Raw genomic sequence first — 24895 nt, 5'->3', positions numbered from 1 at the left:
TCCTTTCTAACCCAATATGTAAGAAGCGCAACAAGGGAGGATTCGCTACTGGTTCTGGTAATGGGGAATGAACTTGAGCAGATAATAGAAGTAAAAGTAGGGGAACATCGAGGCAATAGTGACCATAATATAATACGGTTTACGATAATGATTGAAAAGGACATAAACATGACAAAGACCAGGGTAATAGATTGCAGAAAAACTGATTTTGAGGGGCTGAGAATAGAACTTGTGAAAATAAAATGGACAACAATATTGGCAAACAATGATGTCAGACACCAATGCAAAATATTTAAAACGGTGCTCAACAGAGCCCAGAAAAAATATATTCTGCTGAAAAAAACAAGCTAAACACTAATGAGACACCATGGATGAATAAAGACAGGAGGGGAAAAATTGAGGATAAGGAAAGCGACATACACTGATTACACAGACAGCAGGGGAGAGAATGACAAGGGAGAATATGAAGAGACTAGGAGAGAAGTCAAAAAAACAATTAGGAAGGCAAATAGGAACTATGAAATTAAATTATCAAGGAACATAAAAATAGTAAAATATTCCACAGGCACATAAATAAAAAAAGGAAAGTCAGGCTGGGAATAGAGCCACCAAGGGACGGTCAGGATGAAATCACAGGCAGTGATAACGAAATGGTAGAAATATTAAATAATTATTTTGCTTCAGTCTTTACCAGCGAGACAGATCAGGTGGACATGACATCAGAAGATGAAATTAGAAATGATAAAACCGCATTTAAAATAAAAAGAGAAGACATATTAAATAAACTAATCAAACTCAAAGAGGATAAAACTCTTGGTCTGGCTGGATTACATCTGTGCATTTTAAAAGAATCTAGGGAAGAGATGATAGAGGCATTACTACACATATTTAATAATTCGTTAGAAAAAGGTGTCATGCCAGAGGACTGGCAGACAGCTAATGTTATACCTATATTTAAGAAGGGAGATAGAACGTGTCCAGGGAACTATGGACCAGTCAGCTTAACATTGGTAGTAGGAAAAATAATGGAATCCCTACTAAAGGATAGAAAAGTATCTATAAGCCAAAAATAGAATAATGTATAGTCAACATGGATTTCAAAAGCGAAAGTCTTGCTTGACTAAGCTCATTAAATTTTTGAAGAGGTAAGAGAGTAGACAAGGATAATATAGTAGATGTAATATATTTAAATTTCCAAAAGGCCTTCGATAAGTTACCATATAATAGACAAATTAATAAAGTCAGAGCATGTGGAGTCAGGGGACAAGTAGCAGAATGGATAACAAGCTGGCTTCAAGACAGAAAACAGAGAGTAGGGGTAAAGGGTAGCTATTCAGAGTGGCAGAAGGTGGGAAGTGCGGTCCCACAAGGATCAGTGCTGGGACCACTGTTGTTCACAATTTATATTACCGATTTAGACTTTGGAATCAAAAACACAATTTCTAAATTTGCATACTAAGGAGGACTGCAACAAATTACGAGACGACATGAACAAACTTGCAGAATGGGCATACAATTGGCAAATCAATTTCAATGTAGATAAGTGTGAGGTATTACATTTTGGTAAGAAAAATAAAGAAATTACATATTACTTGGAAAATATGAATCTAAATAGGGTAGAAGAGCAAAGGGATCTGGGAGTACAAATACACAAATCACTAAAAGTAGCAACGCAGGTTAATACGGCCATAACAAAAGCAAACCCTGCACTATGGATTATTTCTACAGGGATCGAATTGAAAGGTAGACAAGTTATGCTAAACTTGTATCGAACCTTGGTTAGAGCACAGTTGGAGTGCTGTGTACTGTTCTGCTCGCCATATTATAAAAAAGTATATAGAGGCATTGGAGAGGGTGCAGAGAAGATTTACAAGGATGATACCAGAAATGTGAGGGTTTACCTATCAGGAAAGGATGAACAGGTTGGGCCTCTTTTCTCTTGAAAAGAGATGGCTGAGGGGCGACCTAATAGAGGTCTTTAAAATTATGACAGGTTTTGATAGAGTAGACAGAGAGTGTCTTTCCACTTGTGCAGAAGAGCAAAACAAGAGGGCATCAATATAAGATAGTTACCAAGAAATCCAATAGGGAATTCAGGAGAAACTTCTTTACCCAGAGAGTGGTGAGAATGTGGAACTCGCTACCACAGGGAGTGGTTGAGGCGAATAGTATAGATGCATTTAAGGGGAGGCTACATAACCATATGAGGGAGAAGGGAGTAAAGGGCTGTAAGGATAGAGATGAGGAAAGACGGGAGGAGGCTCGAGTGGAGCATAAACACCGGCAGGGACTGGTTGGGTCGAATCGCCTGTTTCTGTGCTGTATATTCCATGTAATTCTATGTAAAAGTGCTGCATAAATGCAAGTTGTTGTTATGGGCTTTGAAGTCCACACTCAGAGTACATTCTGTGCCCTTGCTGCCCGCAGTGCTTCTTCCAAGTGGTGTTCAACATGAAGGAGTACTGCTTCATCAGCAGAAGGCCAAGAGACCGCAATGTTGAGGACTCCCACACCCACCCACCGTGCCCCAACCTCTGGTCGGTGTGTCCTGCCAGTGGGTCTGTTAGTGGGGAGCACTTTGCAATGTAGATTGGGCTGGATGTGTTTTGGTCATGTCCTAATTCAATGTCTAGGTCACAGCCGAGAGTTCGGTAGGTTTTATTCTTGTTTTCCTTTCTAGCGGTTTTGATGTAACTGAGTGTCTCGCTCGTCCCCTTCAGAGGGAAGTCAAGAGTCAACGTTGGTGTGGGACTGGAGTTACATATAGGCCAGACCGGCTATGGACAGCAAGTTTCCTTCCCTAAAGGACATCAATGAACCTGTTGGGCTCTTACGACATTCCGGCAGCTTCACGGTCACTTTTACTGAGACCAGCTTTTTATTCCAGATTTACTTACTGAACAGAAGTTAAATTCTCAAACTGCCATGGTGAGATTAATCTCACACTCTCTGGATTATTAGTCCAATAACACAACCACTACACTATCGCACCCTCTACAGTACAATAAGCATCCTCTAAATGACTGTTCCAGTGAGTGCACCATTAGAAAGTTTATGAAGTATTTGCCGTGTAGGGTAAGGAGAGGAGACATGGTAAATAACAGAGGTTGATGTTTAACTTGCTACCCGAGTATAAAAGTGGAGATGGGGATTGGCCTCCCATTATAGAAACCGCCCACTGACATCACCACAACTAAACACTCCCAACAAGCATATTCCACAAAAAGCTCACAATAATGGAAAACTACACTCAAAGTCTCCCAATACAACAATCACACCAGTTGAAAGTGTATCAAGGTCACTGACGGTATGTGAGGGTGGGAGGAGGGGGTGGGTGTATGGCTCAGTGAAGGTACAAAGCCACACAGAGCAGAAGATCTACCGTCAGTATTCTTGGGTCAGAGAGGAACACAATCAGCCAGGGGTCCCAGTCTGATCACTGTCCAGTGAGTCCTGGGTCAGAGAGGAACACAATCAGCCAGGGGTCCCAGTCTGATCACTGTCCAGTGAGTCCTGGGTCAGAGAGGAACACAATCAGCCCGGGGTCCCAGTCTAATCACTGTCCAGTGAGTCCTAGAAACATAGAAACATCGAAGATAGGAGCAGGAGTAGGTCATTCGGCCCCTCAAGCTTGCTCCGCCATTCAATGAGATCATGGCTGATCATCCAAACTCAGTACCCTGTCCCTGCCTTCTCCCCATATCCCTTGATCCCTTTAGCCTTAAGAAATATATCTAACTACTTCTTGAATATATTTAATGAATTGGCCTCAACTGCCTTCTGTGGTAGAGAATTCCACAGGTTCACCGCTCTCTGGGTGAAGAAATTCATCTCTGTCCGAAATGGCTTACCCCTTATCTTTAGACTGTGACCCCTGGTTCTGGACTCCCCCACCATCGGGAACATCCTTCCTGCATCTAATCTGTCTAGTCCTGTTAGAATTTTATAAGTTTCAATGAGATCCCCTCTCAGTCTTCTAAACTCCAACGAGTATAAGTTCAATCGACCCAATCTCTCCTCATACGTCATTCCTGCCATCCCAGGTATCAGTCTGGTGAATCTTCGCTGCACTCCCTCCATGGCAAGAACATCCTTCCTCAGATAAGGCGACCAAAACTGCACACAATACTCAAGGTGTGGTCTCACCAAGGCCCTGTACAACTGCAGCAAGACTTCCTTGTTCCTGTACTCGAATCCTCTCGCTACGAAGGCCAACATATCATTTGCCTTCTTAACCGCCTGCTGCACCTGCATGCTTACCTTCAGCAACTGGTGCACAAAGACACCCAGGTCTCGTTGCACTTCCCCCTTCTCCCAATCTATTGCCGTTTAGATAATAATCTGCCTTCCTGTTTTTGACACCAAAGTGTATAACCTCGCATTTGTCCGCATCTGCCCAATCACCCAAACTGTCCAAATCATACTGGAGTTTCTCGGCATCCTTCTCACAGCACACATGCCCACCCAGCTTTGTGTCATCTGCAAACTTGGAGCTATTACATCTAGTTCCCTCGACTAGATCATTAATATATATTGTGAATAGCTGTGGTCCGAGCACCAATCCCTGCGGTACCCCACTAGTCACAGCCTGCCACTCTGAAAAAGACCCGTTTATTCCAACTCTTTGCTTCCTGTCTGCCAACCAGTTCTCTATCCAAGTCAGTACCTTGCCCCCAATCCCTTGTGCTTTAACTTTACACGCTAATCTCTTATGCGGGACCTTATCGAAAGCCCAAATACACCACATCCACTGGTTCTACCTTATCTATTCTACACTGTCCAGTGAGTCCTGGGTCAGAGAGGAACACAATCAGCCAGGGGTCCCAGTCTGATCACTGTCCAATGAGTGCTGGGTCAGAGAGGAACACAATCAGCCAGGGGTCCCAGTCTGATCACTGTCCAATGAGTGCTGGGTCAGAGAGGAACACAATCAGCCAGGGGTCCCAGTCTGATCACTGTCCAGTGAGTCCTGGGTCAGAGAGGAAATCAATTAGCCAGGGGTCCCAGTCTGATCACTGTCCAGTGAGTGCTGGGTCAGAGAGGAACACAATCTGCCAGGGGTCCCAGTCTGATCACTGTCCAGTGAGTCCCGGGTCAGAGAGGAAATCAATTAGCCAGGGGTCCCAGTCTGATACTGTCCAATGAGTCCTAATGGAAAGTATGAGTGTCTGGATGTCAAATAAGATGTTCTGATGCTCTCATGCTTGAATCGCTCAATCTGAGCTCCCACATGAAGAACATAAGACGTAAGAGCAGGAGTAGGCTCCGCCATTCAATAAGATCATGGCTGATCATTGACCTCAACTCCACTTCCCCACCCGATCTCCAAATCCCTTGATTCACCTGGAGTCCAAAAAACCTATCTATCTCAGCCTTGAATATACTCAAAGACTCAGCATTCACAGCCCTATGGGGCAGAGAATTCCAAAGATTCACAACCCTCTGAGTGAAGAAATTCCTTCTCATCTCAGTCTGGATGAACAGTCAGAGGTCGTGGTTCATACTGGTACCAATGACATGGGTAGAAAGAGGGATGAGGTCCTGCAAGAAGAATTTAGGGAGCTAGGTAGCAGATTAAAAAGCAGGACCTCAAAGGTTGTAATATCTGGATTACTCCCGGTGCCACATGCTAGTGAGTATAGGAATAGGAGGATAGAGCAGATGAATGCGTGGCTGAAGAGTTGGTGCAGGAGGGGGGGCTTTATTTTCCTGGATCACTGGGTCTGCTTCTGGGGAAGGTGAGACCTGTACAAGTCGGACAGGATGCACCTGAACCGGAACGGGACCAACATCCTTGCGGGAAGGTTTGCTAGTACTGTTGGGGGGGGGATTTAAATTAACTTGGCAGAGGGATGGGATACGGAGTGCAGCTATAGTAGGGGGTGATGCACAGCCAAATATAGAGGAAAAATCAAGTCAGCCTGGAAGGCAGAGCAAATATGTAATGGCACAAGGGAGTATGTCAAGGCTGGATGGCATTTATTTTAATGCAAGGAGTTGCGAGTAAGGCAGATGAATTGAAGGTGTTGATGAACACGTGGGAGTATGATATTGTTGCTATCACAGAGACATGGCTGAGGGAGGGGCAGGACTGGCAGCTCAATATTCCAGGGTATCGAATCTTCAGGCAAGACAGAGGGGGGTGTAAAAGAGGAGGGGGTGTCGCAATATTAATCAAGGAGTCAATTACTGCTGTAAGGAGGGATGATATCTTAGCAGGTTCCTCTAATGAGGCCATATGGGTAGAACTTAAAAACAAAAAGGGGGCAAGCACTTTGCTGGGAGTGTACTATAGGCCCCCAAACAGTCAGGGGGAGATAGAGGATAAGATATGTAGGCAAATCTCAGTGAAGTGTAGAAATGATAGGGTAATAATAGCAGGGGATATCAACTTCCCCAATATTAACTGGGATAGTCAGAGTGTGAAAGGCTTAGAGGGTGCGGAATTCTTAAAGTGCATCCAGGAGAGCTTTTTGAGCCAGCATGTAGAAAGTCTTACAAGAGAGGGGGCGGTACTGGACCTAATTCTAGGGAATGTAACCGGGCAAGTGGTAGAAGTGTTAGTAGGAGAGCATTTTGGTAACAGTGACCATAATTCGGTGAGATTTAAGGTAGTCATGGAAAAGGACAAAGATGGACCAGAAATAAAGGTTCTAAATTGGGGGAAGGCCGATGTTAATATGATAAGGCAGGATCTGGCCAAAGTGGACTGGGATCAGCTATTTGTAGGAAAATCCACATCAGAGCAGTGGGAGTCTTTCAGGAAGGAAATAGAGAGAGTACAATGGCAAGATGTTCCCATAAAGTTCAAGGGTGGAACCAACAAGCCCAGGGAACCCTGGATGTCAAGGGATATACGAGAATGGATTAGGAAAAAAAAGGGAGGCTTTTGGCAGATACAAAGGACTAAAAACAGTGGAAGCCCTAGAGGAGTATAGAAAGTGCAGGGGGGTACTTAAAAAGGAAATTAGGAGATCAAAGAGGGGGCATGAAATAACACTGGCGGGCAAAATAAAGGAAAATCCTAAGGTGTTTTATAAGTATATTAAGGGCAAGAGGATAACCAGGGAAAGAGTAGGGCCCATTAGGGACCAAAGTGGCAATCTGTGTGTAGAGCCAGAAGATGTAGGTGGGCTTTTAAATGAATATTTTGCATCTGTGTTCACTATGGAGAAGGACGATGTAGGCATAGAAATCAGGCAAGGGGATTGTGATATTCTTGAACAAATTAGTATCGAGAGGGAGGAGGTACTAGCGGTTTTAGCGGGCTTAGAAGTGGATAAATCCCCAGGCCCAGACGAGATGTATCCAGGCTGCTGTGTGAGGCAAAGGAGGATATTGCAGGGGTTCTGACCAAATTTTCAGAACCTCTCTGGCCACAGGGCAGGTGCCGGAGGACTGGAGAACAGCTAACATAGTACCATTATTCAAGAAGGGTAGTAGGGATAAACCAGGGAATTACAGGCCAGTGAGCCTAACATCAGTGGTAGGGAATTTATTGGAAAAAATTCTGAAGGACAGAATTAGTCTCCACTTGGAGAGGCAAGGATTAATCAAGGATAGTCAGCATGGCTTTGTCAGGGCGCGATCATGTCTGGACAATTTGATTGAATTTTTTGAGGGGGTGACTAGGTGTGTGGATGAGGGTAGTGCAGTTGATGTGATCTACATGGACTTCAGTAAGGCTTTTGACAAAGTCCCGCATAGGAGACTGGTCAAGAAGGTAAGAGCCCATGGGATCCAGGGCAACTTGGCACATTGGATCCAAAATTGGCTTAGTGGCAGGAAGCAGAGGGTGATGGTTGAAGGTTGTTTTTGTGACTGGAAGCTTGTGTTCAGTGGTGTACCGCAAGCATCGGTGCTGGATCCCTTGCTGTTTGTCGTGTACATTAATGATTGAGATATGAATGTAGGAGGTATGATCAGCAAGTTCGCAGATGACATGAAAATTGGTGGGGTGGTAAATAGCGAGGAGGGAAGCCTCACGCTACAGGACGATATAGACGGGTTGGTCAGAGAAGTGGCAAATGGTATTTAACCCTGAAAAGTGTGAGGTGATGCATTTTGGGAGGACTAACAATGCAAGGGAATACACAACGAATGGTAGGACCCTAGGAAGGACAGAGGATCAGAGGGACCTTGGTGAGCATGTACATAGATCCCTCAAGGCAGCAGGACAGGTAGATAAGGTGGTTAAAAAGGCATATGGGATACTTGCCTTCATTAGCTGAGGCATAGAATATAAGAGCAGGGAGGTTATGATGGAGCTGTACACATTGGTAGTTAGGCCACAGCTGGAATACTGTGTGCAGTTCTGGTTGCCACACTATAGGAAGGATGTGATTGCATTGGAGAGGGTGCAGAGGAGATTCACCAGGATGTTACCTGGGCTGGAGCGCTTCAGCTATGGAGAGACTGGACAGGCTGTGGTTGTTTTTCTTAGAGCAGAGAAGGCTGAGGGGGGGACCTCTTTGAGGTGTACAAAATTATGAGGAGCATAGATAGGGGAGATAGAAAGGAACATTTCCCTTTAGTAGAGGGGTCAATAACCAGGGGGCATAGTTTCAAGGTAAGGGGATTTGAGGAGAAACTTTTTCACCCAGAGGGTGGTTGGAATCTGGAACTCACTACCTGAAAGGGTGGTAGAGACAGGAACCCTCACAACATTCAAGAAGCATTTAGATGGGAAGTTGAAACGCCATAGCATACAAGGCTACAGACCAAGTGCTGGAAAATGGGATTAGAATAGACAGGGCTTGATGGCTGGCGCGGACACGATGGGCCAAAGGGCCTCTTTCTGTGCTGTATAACTCTATGACTCTATTAAATGGCCTATCCCTTATCCTGAGACTATGCCCCCTAGTTCTAGACACTCCAACCAGGGGAAACAATCTCTCAGCATCTACCCTGTCAATCCCCTTCAGAATCTTGTATGTTTCAATGAAATCCCTCTCATTCTTCCAAACACCAGAGAGTAGAGGCCCATTCTACACAAGCTCTCATCATAGGACAGCCCTCTCATCCCAGGAATCAATCTAGTGAACCTTCTTTGCACTCAAGGAATGGCTCCTTGAGTGAGGCCCCAGAGCTGCTGCCCCAGTGATCTGTACCCAGCAACAGGCAGCACCTTCAGGAGAGGGTGAAGAGAGCAGGACACTACAGAAAGTGGACACAAAGCTGTGAAGTTTCTTACCTGTAGAGATGATCTGTTTCATTTCCTTCCACACTGCATAGAGTAACGGGCCTTGAAACACTGTGTATTTCAGACTTGCAGGCACCAGGGTCTCTTCATCTTCGCCTTCCTCTGAGCATTCACTTTCTTCTTTGTCTTCATCTTCCTCTGAATCTCGGATTTCATTGTTATCTTCTTCATCTTCACCTCTCTCTGCACCTTCACCTTCCTCACCTTTCTCCAGGTACCTGTTTGAATGGGATTGATTCAGTCACTCACTGCAGGATACAAACTGTGGTCACAGTGTCCCCGTGTGTGGGTTTGGATTGGATACTCACCTTTCTTTCAATCTTTTCAGTTCCTGCAGGAGAGAATCAGAAACATTTTAATAAATATAAGGAACTGTTTAGATTGTACAGTTTAATGATGTATAATCAGTGGTTTTAGTAAAATGTGAAGGGATCTGTGTGGAGTTTTCACTGACGGGCTCCAGTGATGTGAAACCACGTCAGTTACCCCCGGAATACACTCGACAGGGTTTCCTCTGCTGCTGAAGAATTTGAAGGTTCACTGATCCTTTCCAACATGTCACTGCTCTCAGGGCCAGTACCCATGGGACTGAACCCCAACATGTCACTGCTCTCAGGGCCAGTACCCATGGGACTGAACCCCAACATGTCACTGCTCTCAGGGCCAGCACCCATGGGACTGAACCCCAACATGTCACTGCTCTCAGGGCCAGCACCCATGGGACTGAACCCCAACATGTCACTGCTCTCAGGGCCAGCACCCATGGGACTGAACCCCAACATGTCACTGCTCTCAGGGCTAGCATCCATGGGACTGAACCCCAACATGTCACTGCTCTCAGGGCTAGCATCCATGGGACTGAACCCCAACATGTCACTGCTCTCAGGGCTAGCATCCATGGGACTGAACCCCAACATGTCACTGCTCTCAGGGCCAGTACACATGTGACTGAACCCCAACATGTCACTGCTCTCAGGGCTAGCATCCATGGGACTGAACCCCAACATGTCACTGCTCTCAGGGTCAACACTCATGGGACTGAACCGCAACATGTCACTGCTCTCAGGGCCAGCACCCATGGGACTGAACCCCAACATGTCACTGCTCTCAGGGGCAGCAGCCATGGGACTGAACCCCAACATGTCACTGCTTTCAGGGCCAGCACCCATGGGACTTGAAGTAAGATATTAAAAATTGGATAACAGGGCAAGACAAAGCAGGATTCACTTGCAACATCAATATACAAGGTGGAGGGAATGGGTTAATTCATGCTCTGAGTTGAACAAGAGGTCTGTAAAATTGTATAAACCCAGCTAAGTTTAAACATGATTAAGGGGCTTCAAATGCTGAGAGATTAAAACTGCCAGAACAACTCCTGGAAAGATTGAGAGAGATGGGTATGTTCGGCCAAGTGAGTCGACACCTATGCACTTAAGAATCTGTTTAGTGTAAAGCACAACAGGGTTCTATTCTTCAAAGTATACTGAGGATTAACTAAAGTGTTTTTGCTTTGCAGAAGTGACCCAAGAGTAAGACAGAAAGTCTGCAGATTGCCCGCTTTGAAAAGAACTATCTTAAGAAAACACTTAGCAGACCGAACCATCTGACCACGGGCAAATAGATGGTTGTAAAGTAATTAAGATGAGGCCCATGGTCACAAGAGGTGACAAGACCAACTGATAACGAAATGTGGGATTTGTAAGCGGCTGGAAGGATGAAATGTCACGGTTTTATAATTACAATTTAGCTATAACTCTGTATATGCTAATAAGCTTATCCCCGCCTCTAGGGCAGGGCCTTAATTTTTGTATAACTGTGTGGACTTCGAGAGGCTTGTTGGAGTTGGATTCAGACGTGATCTGAAGGCTCTCCTCAGGCCTGAGTAAACCATTTTGACTTCAATTAGTGGTCTGTCTTTCTTTCAACAAGCCAGTGACGTCGACCTTTTATATCACTTGGTCCGCACTTTGGGGGCTTACATCAGACTGAAGCCCAACATGTCACTGCTCTCAGGGCTAGCACCCATGGGACTGAACCCCAACATGTCACTGCTCTCAGGATCAGCACCCATGGGACTGAACCCCAACATGTCACTGCTTTCATGGCCAGTACCCATGGGACTGACCCTCAGCCTGTCACTCATATAAGCACAGGTGAGAAAGGAAGAAATCTAAGAGATAACCTTTAACCTGAACAAAGAAACTTCTGTAACCTATAGCAGATATTTGGATGGTGAGTCAATTGATGATATATTGCCCGATGTTAGTATGCACTGCTTGGCTTGTAATAACAGTGCAACGGTTAGAGTGATAGGGCAAGGACAAGATCAATATCTCTCCCTCACTCAGAACCAGGTGCCGGGAAACACAGAGGGATTTCCAGTAGTAATGATGTATAACCCCGGTAACATCTGTAAACACAGCTCTGAGTTATACTGCCGACTGCACACCAGTCAAACTCGGGGAAACCAAAATCTGTGCACCTCTATTTAAAGATATTGGTCGAGTTGTTAGAGTCAGAGAAGTGTTTGGTTTTAGCGAAGAGTGGACTGCCCTCTCAGCTCTTTACTAATACTGAAAATATAAAGGGACCAGCAAGAGGTTTAATAAGTTGCCTTCACTCTGGTTCCAGTTATACTGCAGCCAGTGTGATGTCCTGACAGTGTGTGACAGTCTCCTCGATACACGGAGCTCAATCCTGACTGATACCTGTTTGTCCTGTTGTACCACACATTGTGCATTGTTGTGATTGGGTTTGAGCCCTATTATAAAGTGTAGTTTAAACTTACACCAACAACTTGGGAATTGGGTTATAAAGGGTCACCTTGAGAAATGAGATACTGTCTTGCTGCTCGATGTCTACACAAAGGTTCAGTCTGTTCTCCTCAAGTGAGGTCAGTTCCTCTTCAATTCTTTCCAAGTTCTTCTCCATTGGTCGCAGATCTTCCTCCTTTTGTCTCTTCAGCTTGTCGATTAAATGTTTCTCTTTGGCTTCAAGATATCGATGGATTTTGGCAAATTGTGCGGAGATGTCTTGCTCCAGGGATCCTGTGAGTTGCTAAGATGGTGAGAGAGAACATTTAAGCAGCGGGTTGTTAAAGGGTGGCAGTGTTTAAAGGTAACAGCAGTAATACTCACACCCAGTTCTGAAATCTTCCCCTCCTGCTGCCCTTTTAATTCACTTTTCCTTTTCTTTTCATCCTCCATGGAATCCAAGGCCGATTTCAGCTGGTTCTAAAAATGGAATCAGATCTCACTATAACCCATTGCAATGTCTGCTGTTTATTCCCAAACTGTGGGGACAGCTGTTCAGGCTTTTAACCAGACACTAGTGTTTATATTGTGCATTAAATTACTTATGTGGGTCACACAGTCCATTGAAAACTGCTAGAGAAACAGTTCCTGTGGGAATTCCAATGTTTAAAATGTCCAAACTTACTGCCAGGACTCTGAACAGCCACTTAGTGACACTTTAGTAGGACTTTCAATGTTAATCTAAACAGTGGCCTGGCACAGCTTCATGTTAAAGCCCCACATGGTGCTGGTTATCTTATTCCCCGCAATTCACTCAAAATGCTTTCTGAAAAAATGTTCAGCTGCAATTTTCCCCTCAGTAACTGAAATTTCTAATTTCCAAAATTAGCTTTCAAACAAATTTAAAAATAACATAGTTCACAATAACAAAATTAAATCTTTCCATTTACTTCTCTTTTTTTATCGTTAAATGCCTTCATTAAAGTTTTATTTGAAGGCCTCAGCCTCTCCCAAAAGCCTGGGCTTGGAGTTGATATTTTTGCCGGGAGCTTTGATTCTGTTCACTGAACGCAAGCGCAGTGAACCCAATTTCACAGCGAGCATCAATACCGTTCAGTCAGGTCAATGGATGGAATATTTTTCTGCAGCTCGAGCAGTTTCTGCTCAGCTATTTTTTCAAATGAATTGAAGAACAGCAAGAGGAGAAATTTCAGAAGCTTTATTAAGGTCTGCACAGAGCGGGATTAAACCGAGTGGACTTGAACAGAGTGTTTTATTTGGGAATTTGGAAAGAGTGGGAATTCGGAGTTGCTGCTTTTTGTCTGCACTACTTGTAGTGTTTTGTGATACAGGTAGATATTTAATTTCAGTACCCTTAACTTAATCTAGATCAAGTAAGTAGTCAAGAAGCTACACTGTAAACTAAGTTACCTAAATACAAATTTAATTAAATAAAACAAGGTCATATAGGGATGGCAGTGCAGGTGGTGTGCCGCAACTGCAGCATGTGGTGGTTTGTGAAGGGCATTGTGATCCTGGACAACCACGTTTGCAGTAAGTGCCTGCATCTTGAGGAACTTCAGCTCAGAGTTTTTGAACTGGAGTCTGAGGTGAGGACATTTTGGGGCATCAGGGATGGGGAGAGTTACTGGACACTGTGATCCATGAGGCCGTAACATCCCTTTGGTTAGGTAGTGGTACGGGTCTGTTTAGTGGTCAGGGACAAGAGGGTGTGACTGCAACTCAGGCAGGTAAGGGAACCCCAGGTGCAGTGCTGCATGAGCCACAGTCTTTGCCCTTGTCCAACAGGTATGAGGTTCTTGTTGCCTGTGTGGATGAGGGAAAAGCCTGCAGAATGGATGAGCAAGCTGACCATGGCACCATGGTGCAGGAGGCCATTCAACTGGGGGGAGTGAAACAGAATGTACTTGTGGTAGGGGACAGTATAGTCAGGGGGATAGATACTGTTCTCTGCAGCCGTGATCGAGAGTTCCAAAGGTTGTGTTGCCTGCCCGGTGCCAGGGTTAAAGACATCTCCTCGCGGCTGGAGAAGAACTTGGAGTGGGAGGGGGAGGATCCAGTTGCCGCGGTCCACGTAGGAACCAATGACATAGGTAGAACTAGGAATGAGGTTCTGCTGAGGGAGTTTGAAGAGCTAGGATCCAAATTAAAAAGCAGAACCTCAAAGGTAACAATCTCTGGATTGTTACCTGAGTCATGCACTAATTGGCATAGGGACAAACAGATCAGAGGTTTAAATGCGAGGCTCAAAGAGTGGTGTGGGAGGAAGGGGTTTCAGTTGATGGGACACTGGCACCAATATCGGGGAAAGAGGGAGCTGTTCCATTGCGACAGGCTCCACTTAAACCGGCTGGGACCAGTGTCCTGAATAACAAGGGCAGTAGACTAGGGCTTTAAATTAATAAGGGGGAGGATTCAGGAAAAAGTAAATGTAAAAGCAGTGAGAGAAATCTCAAGGCTCTAGCGCAGAATAGAGTTTGGGGTAAAAATAAGCAGAGTTGGTCAGGAAGGGACAGAGAGAGTAACAAAGGTAATAAGGCATCAGTGAATAAGGTGACATCAGGCAAAAAGTGAAACAAGTCACAGCTAAAGGCACTATATCTGAATGCGCAAAGCATTTGCAACAAAATAGATGAATTAATAGCACAGAAAGAAATGAACAGGTTTGAGCTAATAGCCATAATGGAGACATGGCTGCAAAGTGGCCAAGGTTGGGAACTAAATAGTCCAGGATACTTAACTTTTAGAAGAGATAGGCAAAATGGAAAAGGAGGAGGGGTAGCCCTGATAATGAAGGATGGGATAAAGACAGTAGAGAGAAAGGATCTTAGCTCTGACAATGAAGAAGTAGAATCAGTTTGAGTGGAGCTAAGAAACAGCAAGGGTCAGAAAACATTGGTGGGAGTTGGTTATAGGCCCCCAAGCAGTAGTTGTAACGTAGGGCAGAGTATAAATCGACGGTTCAAGAAGGTGACTCACCACCACCTTCGCAATTAGTGATGGGCAATAAATGCTGGCCTTGCCAGCGACGCCCAGATCCCATGAATGAATAATAAAAAAAGGAAATTAGAGGCGCATGTAACAAGGGTAATACAGTGATCAGGGGGGACTTTAATCTACATAGACTGGGCAAATCAAATTTGCAGTAATAGTGTGGAGGATAAATTCATGGTATGTATGCAAGTTAGTTTTCTAGATCAGTATATTGAGGAACCAACTAGGGAACAGGCTATTTTAGATCTATTATTGTGCAATGAGAAAGGGTTAATTAATAATCTTGTAGTAAAGGGGCCTTTAGGGAAGAGTGACCATAATATGGTAGAATTTAATATTGAGTTTGAAAGTGATTCAGTTAAATCTGAAACTAGGGTCTTAAATCTAAACAAAGCAAACTACGTAGGTATGAGGAGTGAGTTAGCTACAGTAGATTGGGAAACTACATTAAAAATGATGATGGTAGACAAGCAGTGGCTAGCATTTAATGAATTAATACATCATTTACAACAAATATACATTCCTTTAAGGCACAAAAACCCCCACAGGAAAAGTGGTCTAGCCGTGGCTAACAAGAGAAGTTAAAGATAGTATTAGATCAAAGGAAGAGGCTTATAATGCTGCCAAAAAGAATAGGGCCTGAGGATTGGGAGGATTTTAGAATTCAGCAAAGGAGGACCAAGAAATTGATGAAGAAAGGGAAAATAGAATGAGAGCAAACTAGCGAGAGACATAAAAACAGACTGTAAAAGCTTCTATAAGTATGTAAAAAGGAAAAGATTAGCGAAAATAAATGTGGGTCCCTTACAGGCTGAGACAGGAGAATTTATAATGGGGAATAAGGAAATGGCAGCAAAATAAACAAATACTTTGTGCCTGTCTTCACGGAAGAAGACGTAAAAAACTTCCCGGAAATAGTGGAGAACCAAGGCTCTAGCGAGAATGAGGTACTGCAAGGAATTAGTATTAGTAAAAAAATAGTACTGGAGAAATTAATGGGACTGCAAGCTGATAAATCCCCTGGACCTGATGACCTACATCCTGGGGTTTTGAAAGAGGTGGCTATAGATATACTGGATGCATTGGTTGTCATTTTCCAAAATTCCATAGATTCTAGAATGGTTCCCACGGATTGGAAGGTAGCAAATGTAACCGCACTATTTATGAAAGGAGGGAGAGAAAATGGGAAACTACAGACCAGTTAGCCTGACATCAGAAATAAGGAAAATGCTAGAATCTATTATTAAGGATGTGGTAACAGGGCATTTAGAAAATAATAATATGATTAAGCACGGATTTATGAAAGGGAAATCGTGTTTGACAAATCTGTTTTTTGAGGTTGCAATTAGCAGAATAGATAAGGGGGAACCAGTGGATGTGGTTTATTTAGATTTTCAGAAGGCGTTCGATAAGGTGCCACACAAGAGGTTATTAAATAGAATTAGGGCTCATGTGATTGGGGGTAATATATCAGTATGGATTGAGGATTGGTGAAAGGACAGAAAACAGAGAGTTGGAATAAATGGGTCATTTTCGGTTGGCAGGCTGTAACTAGTGGGGTGCCGCAAGGATCAGTGCTTGGGCCTCAGCGATTCACAATCTACATCAATGAGTTGGATGAGGGGAACAAATGTAATATATCCAAGTTTGCTGATGATACATAGCTAGGCGGGAATGTACGTTGTGAGGAGAATGCGAGGAGGCTTCAAGGGGATATAGACAGGCTAAGTGAGTGGGCAAGGACATGGCAAATGGAATATAATGTGGAGAAATGTGAAGTTATCCACTTTGGTAGGAAAGATAGAAAAGCAGAGTATTTTTAAATGGTGAGAGATTGGGAAAAGTTGGTGCTCAGAGGGACCTGGGTGTCCTTGTACATGAATCACTGAAAGTTAACATGCAGGTACAGCAAGCAATTAGGAAAGCAAATGGTATGTTGGCCTTTATTACAAGAGGATTTGAGTTTAAGAGTAAAGATGTCTTACTGCAATAATATAGGGCCCTGGTGAGACCACAGCTGGAGTGTTGTTTACAGTTTAGGTCTCCTTACCTAAGGGAGGATATACTTGCCATAGAGGGAGTGCAACAAAGGTTCACCAGACTGGTTCCTGGGATGGGGGGATTGTCCTACGAGGAGAGATTGAGTAGACACATAGAAACACTAGCTGGGGGCAGCCCGGCTTTGCCAGGGCTGTTTTGGGCTGGGCGGTTTAAATTGAGTGCCAGGCTTTGGGCCCTGTCTGTGTCCCTCTGTGAATCTGCTGGCGGGCAACATTTTTACCTTTTAATACCTTGAAAGATGAAAGTGAAAGTACTTATAAAACGTTTTTGGTAAATCTTATGTTATTTTTAAAAGGGAAACGAACTTTTTCAAAGCTGGATAAGGAGAGTAGTTTGAGCTGCAAGCAGTGAAAGAATGGCTGGCAGATCCCTGAGATGAAAACGATTAGTCCCGCCCACACACACACTTAATACCTTGAAAGATGAAAGTGAAAGTACTTATAAAATGTTTTTGGTAAATCTTATGTTATTTTTAAAAGAGATACTAACTTTCAAAGTAGTTTGAGCTGGAAGCTGCAAGCACTGAAACAATGGCTGCCAGATCCCCGAGATGAAAACGATTAGTCCCGCCCACACATACACACACCGATTGGCCAACCATCAGGGGACCGTACTGTAGGATTGGTCAATCGTGACGGCACAGGATTGGTCGAACCTTGACGTCAGTCAATCAATGCTAGCAGATAATGAGTTTAATTTTGAAGGTTTTTTGCATAAGGCGCGAACAATTTTCGTCGAACCGAAAAGTAAATACGCTTACCAGCGTCCCGGAAGCGTAAGCTTTCTTCGGAGGGAACGCGCGCGCAGGTACGCGGTATAACTTTCGAGTGCATAGCCGGACAGACGCACACCCGAGGACAGACAGACAGAAGGACAGACAGACAGATTGACCGCTTTATATATATAGATAGACTATCTGGGGGTGCCCGGCGGTGCCGAGGCTTTTTCGAGGGCATGTTGTTGTTGGAAGAGAGAGAGAGAGCGGCTGGGGGGGGGGGGGGGGGGCGGAAGAGAGAGAGAGAGCGACTGGGGGGGGTTGGGGGGGGCGGCAGAGAGAGAGAGTGGCTGGGCAGGGGGGAAAGAGAGCGTGACTGGGGGGGAAGAGAGAGAGCGAGTGGGGGTAAGAGAGATAGCGCAATTGGGGGGCAAGTGAGAGAGCGCGCGAGTGGGGGGGAAGAGAGAGAGCGAGTGGGGGGGAAAAGAGAGCGACTGGGGGAAGAGAGCGAGTGGGGGGGAAGAGAGAGAGCGAGTGGGGGGGGAAGAGAGAGAGCGAGTAGGGGGGAAGAGAGAGAGCGAGTGGGGGGGGAAGAGAGAGAGCGAGTGGGGGGGGGAAGAGAGAAAGCGAGTGGGGGGGGAAGAGAGAGAGCGAGTGGGGGGGAAGAGAGAGCGACGGGGGGGAAGAGAGAGCGACTGGGGGGAAGAGAGAGCGACTGGGGGGAAGAGAGAGCGACTGGGGGGAAGAGAGAGCGACTGGGGGGAAGAGAAAGCGAGTGGGGGGGAAGAGAGAGCAACTGGGGGGGAAGAGAGAGCGACGGGGGGGAAGAGAGAGCGACTGGGGGGGAAGAGAGAGCGACTGGGGGGGAAGAGAGCGACTGGGGGGGAAGAGAGCGACTGGGGGGGAAGAGAGCGACTGGGGGAGAAGAGAGAGCGACTGGGGGAGAAGAGAGAGCGACTGGGGGGGAAGAGAGAGCGACTGGGGGGGAAGAGAGAGCGACTGGGGGGGAAGAGAGCGACTTGGGGGGAAGAGAGAGCGACTGGGGGTGAAGAGAGAGCGACTGGGGGGGGGAAGAGAGAGCGACTGGGGGGGAAGAGAGAGCGACTGGGGGGGGAGAGAGCGACTGGGGGGAAGAGAGAGCGACTGGGGGGGAAGAGAGAGCGACTGGGGGGGAAGAGAGAGCGACTGGGGGGAAGAGAGAGCGACTGGGGGGGAAGAGAGAGCGACTGGGGGGGGGAAGAGAGAGCGACTGGGGGGGGAAGAGAGAGCGACTGGGGGGGGGAAGAGAGAGCGACTGGGGGGGAAGAGAGAGCGACTGGGGGGAAGAGAGAGCGACTGGGGGGAAGAGAGAGCGACTGGGGGGGGAAGAGAGAGCGACTGGGGGGGAAGAGAGAGCGACTGGGGGGGGAAGAGAGAGCGACTGGGGGGGAAGAGAGAGCGACTGGGGGGGAAGAGAGAGCGACTGGGGGGGGAAGAGAGAGCGACTGGGGGGGAAGAGAGAGCGACTGGGGGGGGAGAGCGACTGGGGGGGGAGAGCGACTGGGGGGGAAGAGAGAGCGACTGGGGGGGAAGAGAGAGCGACTGGGGGGGAAGAGAGAGCGACTGGGGGGGAAGAGAGAGCGACTGGGGGGGAAGAGAGAGCGACTGGGGGGGAAGAGAGAGCGACTGGGGGGGAAGAGAACTCCCTCCCCCCTCTCCCTCACACTCCCCCCCTCTCCCTCACACTCCCCCCCTCTCTCTCACACTCCCCCCCTCTCCCTCACACTACCCCCCCCTCCCTCACACTCCCCCCCTCTCCCTCACACTCCCCCCCACTGCCCCCCCCTCTCCATCACACTCCCCGCGAGTGGGGGGGAAGAGAGAGAGCGAGTGGGGGGGAAGAGAGAGAGCGAGTGGGGGGAAGAGAGCGACTGGGGGGAAAGAGAGAGAGCGACTGGGGGGGAAAGAGAGAGAGCGACTGGGGGGGAAGAGAGAGCGACTGGGGGGGAAGAGAGAGCGACTGGGGGGGAAGAGAGAGCGACTGGTGGGGAAGAGAGAGCGACTGGGGGGGAAGAGAGAGCGACTGGGGGGGAAGAGAGAGCGACTGGGGGGGAAGAGAGAGCGACTGGAGGGGAAGAGAGAGCGACTGGGGGGGAAGAGAGAGCGACTGGGGGGGAAGAGAGAGCGACTGGGGGGAAGAGAGAGCGACTGGGGGGGAAGAGAGAGAGACTGGGGGGGAAGAGAGAGAGACTGGGGGGGAAGAGAGAGCGACTGGGGGGAAGAGAGAGCGACTGGGGGGAAGAGAGAGCGACTGGGGGGAAGAGAGAGCGACTGGGGGGGAAGAGAGAGCGACTGGGGGGGAAGAGAGAGCGACTGGGGGGGAAGAGAGAGCGACTGGGGGGGAAGAGAGAGCGACTGGGGGGGGAAGAGAGAGCGACTGGGGGGGGAAGAGAGAGCGACTGGGGGGGAAGAGAGAGCGACTGGGGGGAAGAGAGCGCGACTGGGGGGGAAGAGAGAGCGACTGGGGGGGAAGAGAGAGCGACTGGGGGGGAAGAGAGAGCGACTGGGGGGGAAGAGAGAGCGACTGGGGGGGAAGAGAGAGCGACTGGGGGGGAAGAGAGAGCCACTGGGGGGGAAGAGAGAGCGACTGGGGGGGAAGAGAGCGACTGGGGGGGAAGAGAGAGCGACTGGGGGGGAAGAGAGAGCGACTGGGGGGGAAGAGAGAGCGACTGGGGGGGAAGAGAGAGCGACTGGGGGGGAAGAGAGAGCGACTGGGGGGAAGAGAGCGACTGGGGGGAAGAGAGCGACTGGGGGGAAGAGAGCGACTGGGGGAAGAGAGCGACTGGGGGGGAAGAGAGAGCGACTGGGGGGGAAGAGAGCGACTGGGGGGGAAGAGAGAGCGACGGGGGGGGAGAGAGCGACTGGGGGGAGGAGAGAGCGACTGTGGGGGGGAGAGAGAGCGACTGGGGGGGGGGGGAAGAGAACTCCCTCCCCCCTCTCCCTCACACTCCCCCCCCTCTCCCTCACACTCCCCCCCCTCCCTCACACTCCCCGCCCCCCCTCTCCCTCACACTCCCCGCGAGTGGGGGGGAAGAGAGAGAGCGAGTGGGGGGGGAAGAGAGAGAGCGAGTGGGGGGGAAGAGAGAGAGCGATGGGGGGTGAAGAGAGAGAGCGACTGGGGGGAAGAGAGAGAGCGACTGGGGGGGGAAGAGAGAGCGCGACTGGGGGGGAAGAGAGAGCGCGACTGGGGTGGAAGAGAGAGCGCGACTGGGGTGGAAGAGAGAGCGCGACTGGGGGGGGGGAAGAGAGAGCGTGACTGGGGGGGGAAGAGGGAGCGCCACTGGGGGGGAAGAGAGAGCGACTGGGGGGGGAAGAGAGAGAGCGACTGGGGGGGGAAGAGAGAGAGCGACTGGGGGCGGAATAGAGAGAGCGACGGGGGGGCAATAGAGAGAGCGACGGGGGGGGGAAGAGAGAGAGCGACGGGGGGGAAGAGAGAGAGCGACTGGGGGGGAAGAGAAAGAGCGACTGTGGGGGGTAGAGAGAGAGCGACTGGGGGGGGAAGAGAGAGAGCGACTGGGGGGGGAAGAGAGAGCGCGACTGGGAGGGGAAGAGAGAGCGACTGGGGGGGGGAAGAGAGAGAGCGACTGTGGGGGGGAAGAGAGAGAGCGACGGGGGGGTGAAGAGAGAGAGCGACTGGGGGGGGAAGAGAGAGAGCGACTGCGGGGGGGGAAGAGAGAGCGCGACTGGGGGGGGAAGAGAGAGCGCGACTGGCGGGGGGGGGAAGAGAGAGCGCAACTGGGGGGGGAAGAGAGAGCGCGACTGGGGGGGGAAGAGAGAGCGCGACTGGGGGGGGAAGAGAGAGCGCGACTGGGGGGGGAAGAGAGAGCGCGACTGGGGGGGGAAGAGAGAGCGCGACTGGGGGGGGAAGAGAGAGCGCGACTGGGGGGGGAAGAGAGAGCGCGACTGGGGGGGGAAGAGAGAGCGCGACTGGAGGGGGGAAGAGAGAGCGCGACTGGGGGGGCAAGAGAGAGCGCGACTGCGGGGGGGAAGAGAGAGCGCGACTGGGGGTGGAAGAGAGAGCGCGACTGGGGGGGAAGAGAGAGCGCGACTGGGGGGGGAAGAGAGAGCGCGAGGGGGGGGAAGAGAGAGAGCGACTGGGGGGGGAAGAGAGAGCGCGACTGGGGGGGGGAAGAGAGAGCGCGACTGGGGGGGGAAGAGAGAGAGCGACTGGGGGGGAATAGAGAGAGCGACGGGGGGGGAAGAGAGCGAGCGACTGGGGGGGGAAGTGAGAGAGCGACTAAGGGGGGAAAGAGAGAGAGCGACGGGGGGGGGAAGAGAGAGAGCGACTGGGGGGAAAGAGAGAGAGCGACGGGGGGGAGGAGAGAGAGCGGACTGGGGGCAAGAGAGAGAGCGACTGGGGGGAAGAGAGAGAGCGACTGGGGGGGGAAGAGAGAGAGCGACTGGGGGGGAAGAGAGAGAGCGACTGGGGGGGGAAGAGAGAGAGCGACTGGGGGGAAGAGAGAGAGCGACTGTGGGGGGTAGAGAGAGAGCGACGGGGGGGTAGAGAGAGAGCGACGGGGGGGTAGAGAGACAGCGACGGGGGGGGAAGAGACAGAGCGACTGGGGGGGAAGAGAGAGAGCGACTGGGGGGGAAGAGAGAGAGCGACTGGGGGGGGAAAGAGAGAGAGCGACTGGGGGGGAAGAGAGAGAGCGACTGGGGGGGGAAGAGAGAGAGCGACGGGGGGGAAGAGAGAGCGACTGGGGGGGGAAAAGAGAGAGCGACTGGGGGGGGAAGAGAGAGAGCGACGGGGGGGGAAGAGAGCGACTGGGGGGGAAGAGAGAGAGCGACTGGGGGGGAAGAGAGAGAGCGACTGGGGGGGAAGAGAGAGCGACTGGGGGGAAGAGAGAGAGCGACTGGGGGAGAAAGAGAGAGAGCGACTGGAGGGGAAGAGAGAGAGCGACTTGGGGGGAAGAGAGAGCGCGACTGGGGGGGAAGAGAGAGCGCGACTGGGGGGGAAGAGAGAGCGCGACTGGGGGGGAAGAGAGAGAGCGACGGGTGGAAGAGAGAGAGCAGCTGGGGGGGAAGAGAGAGCGCGGCTGGGGGGGAAGAGAGAGCGACTGGGGGGGGAAGAGAGAGCGACTGGGGGGGAAGAGAGAGCGACTGGGGGGGAAGAGAGAGCGACTGGGGGGGAAGAGAGAGAGCGACAGGGGGGGAGAGAGAGAGCGACTGGGGGGGGAAGAGAGAGCCACTGGGGGGGAAGAGAGAGCCACTGGGGGGGAAGAGAGCGACTGGGGGGGGAAGAGAGAGCGACGGGGGGTAGAGAGCGACTTGTGGGGGGGGAAGAGAACTCCCTCCCCCCTCTCCCTCACACTCCCCCACCTCTCCCTCACACTCCCCCCTCCCTCACACTCCCCCCTCTCCCTCACACTCCCCCCCCTCCCTCACACTTCCCCCCCTCCCTCACACTCCCCCCCCTCTCCCTCACACTCCCCGCGAGTGGGGGGGAAGAGAGAGAGCAAGTGGGGGGGAAGAGAGAGAGCGAGTGGGGGGGGAAGAGAGAGAGCGAGTGGGGGGGAAGAGAGAGAGCGACGGGGGGTGAAGAGAGAGAGCGACTGGGGGGAAGAGAGAGAGCGACTGGGGGGAAGAGAGAGAGCGACTGGGGGGAAGAGAGAGAGCGACTGGGGGGGGAAGAGAGAGCGCGACTGGGGGGGAAGAGAGAGCGCGACTGGGGGGGGAAGAGAGAGCGCGACTGGGGTGGAAGAGAGAGCGCGACTGGGGGGGGAAGAGAGAGCGCGACTTGGGGGGGAAGAGGGAGCGCGACTGGGGGGGGAAGAGAGAGCGACTGGGGGGGGGAAGAGAGAGAGCGACTTGGGGGGGAAGAGAGAGAGCGACTGGGGGGGGAATAGAGAGAGCGACGGGGGGGAATAGAGAGAGCGACGGGGGGGAAGAGAGAGAGCGACTGGGGGGAAGAGAGAGCGCGACTGGGGGGGGAAGAGAGAGCGACTGGGGGGGGAGAGAGCGACGGGGGGGGGAAGAGAGAGAGCGACTGGGGGGGGAAGAGAGAGAGCGACTGTGGGGGGAAGAGAGAGAGCGACTGGGGGGGGGAAGAGAGAGAGCGACTGGGGGTGGAAGAGAGAGAGCGACTGGGAGGGGAAGAGAGAGAGCGACTGGGGGGGGGAAGAGAGAGAGCGACTGTGGGGGTGAAGAGAGAGAGCAATTAATTAACCTTAGCTGCGGTTGACGCGCCTCCCGAGCTGGTTTCAAGACGGCCGGCTGGCCCCGTTGCCGGGGTAACCCTTCCCGCTCGCCAAGCCCTGCCCGAAAGCCGCAGCGGGGCCCGTTGCCGGGGTAACCCTTCCCGCTCTCCAAGCCCCGCCGGAGAGCCGCAGCGGGCCCCATTGCCGGGGTAACCCTTCCCGCTGTCCAAGCCCCGCCCGAGATCAACACTCCCGAGAGCCCCGCCCCCCCGCCCGAGCCGAGCGGGGAACAGAGTGACCTGGTGACTATGGGTCCGGCTCTGGGGCGGGGCTGTTGACGCCGCGGGGAAGTTTTGTGCGCGGCGGCTCCCGGTACGGCCCGCAACTCAAGGCCCAGGCCTCCCGGGCTGCTAGGCCGCACCCGGCGCCGGCACGGCCGCTCGAAACGGCCGTCAAAGTAGGCGAGCCTCCAGGCGAAGGGCAGGGGATCACTTCATTTCCTCCTGTTGCTGAACACAATTTAAAACTCAAATAAATTGTTATTTAATTCCCTAACACATAATTCAAATATTTACCTTAGTTCCCTAACACACAGAAAGTGTGGGGAAAAAATCGTGAAAAATCAAGATGGCGGCCACTCACCTCGGTTCAGAACGATAAGGCCCACCCACACACGCACCATCAGGTCACGGAAGCGTAGGATTGGTCAATCATCAAGTCACTCAACACTCAACTGTAGGATGGCATGCGCCAGGAACCCGCCGTACGATTGGTCGACCTCGATGTCACACGGTCGCTAATGAGATGCTAATGAGCGGAATGTTGAACGTTTTTTGGATACCGCGGGCGCGATTTTTGTCCGGCCGAAACGTAAATACGCCTATGACCAGTCCGTAATCGTAAGCTTTCTTTTGACGTGACGCGTGCGTCGGTACGCTCTATAACATTCAAATGTATAAAGAACAGACAGAC

General features: G+C 50.2%; 1 protein-coding gene across 2 annotated transcripts in view; it reads right to left on the bottom strand.

The window, feature by feature from the left end:
- LOC147095676 (zinc-binding protein A33-like) overlaps positions 1-24895 on the bottom strand; it is a 43969-nt gene that overhangs the window by 5320 nt on the left and 13754 nt on the right. The window contains exons 2-6 of one of the 2 annotated variants that reach the window (XM_085974720.1): positions 12340-12435; positions 12026-12259; positions 9511-9533; positions 9317-9401; positions 9194-9284 (exon numbers count right to left, since the gene is read on the bottom strand). In XM_085974720.1, coding sequence (XP_085830846.1) covers positions 9194-9284; positions 9317-9401; positions 9511-9533; positions 12026-12259; positions 12340-12435 — 529 coding nt within the window. Of the gene's footprint in view, positions 1-9193; positions 9421-9510; positions 9534-12025; positions 12260-12339; positions 12436-24895 lie in introns of both variants that reach the window. The other variant, XM_085974719.1, reaches the window with a different exon arrangement.

This window comes from Somniosus microcephalus, unplaced genomic scaffold, assembly GCF_052327205.1.
Source record: "Somniosus microcephalus isolate GS21.2 unplaced genomic scaffold, FLI_Smic_1.0 unresolved_chr1, whole genome shotgun sequence".
NCBI classification, from domain to species: Eukaryota; Metazoa; Chordata; class Chondrichthyes; order Squaliformes; family Somniosidae; genus Somniosus; species Somniosus microcephalus.
The sequence above is the reverse complement of the archived record's forward strand: the minus strand, read 5'-3'. Positions and strand labels throughout refer to the sequence as shown.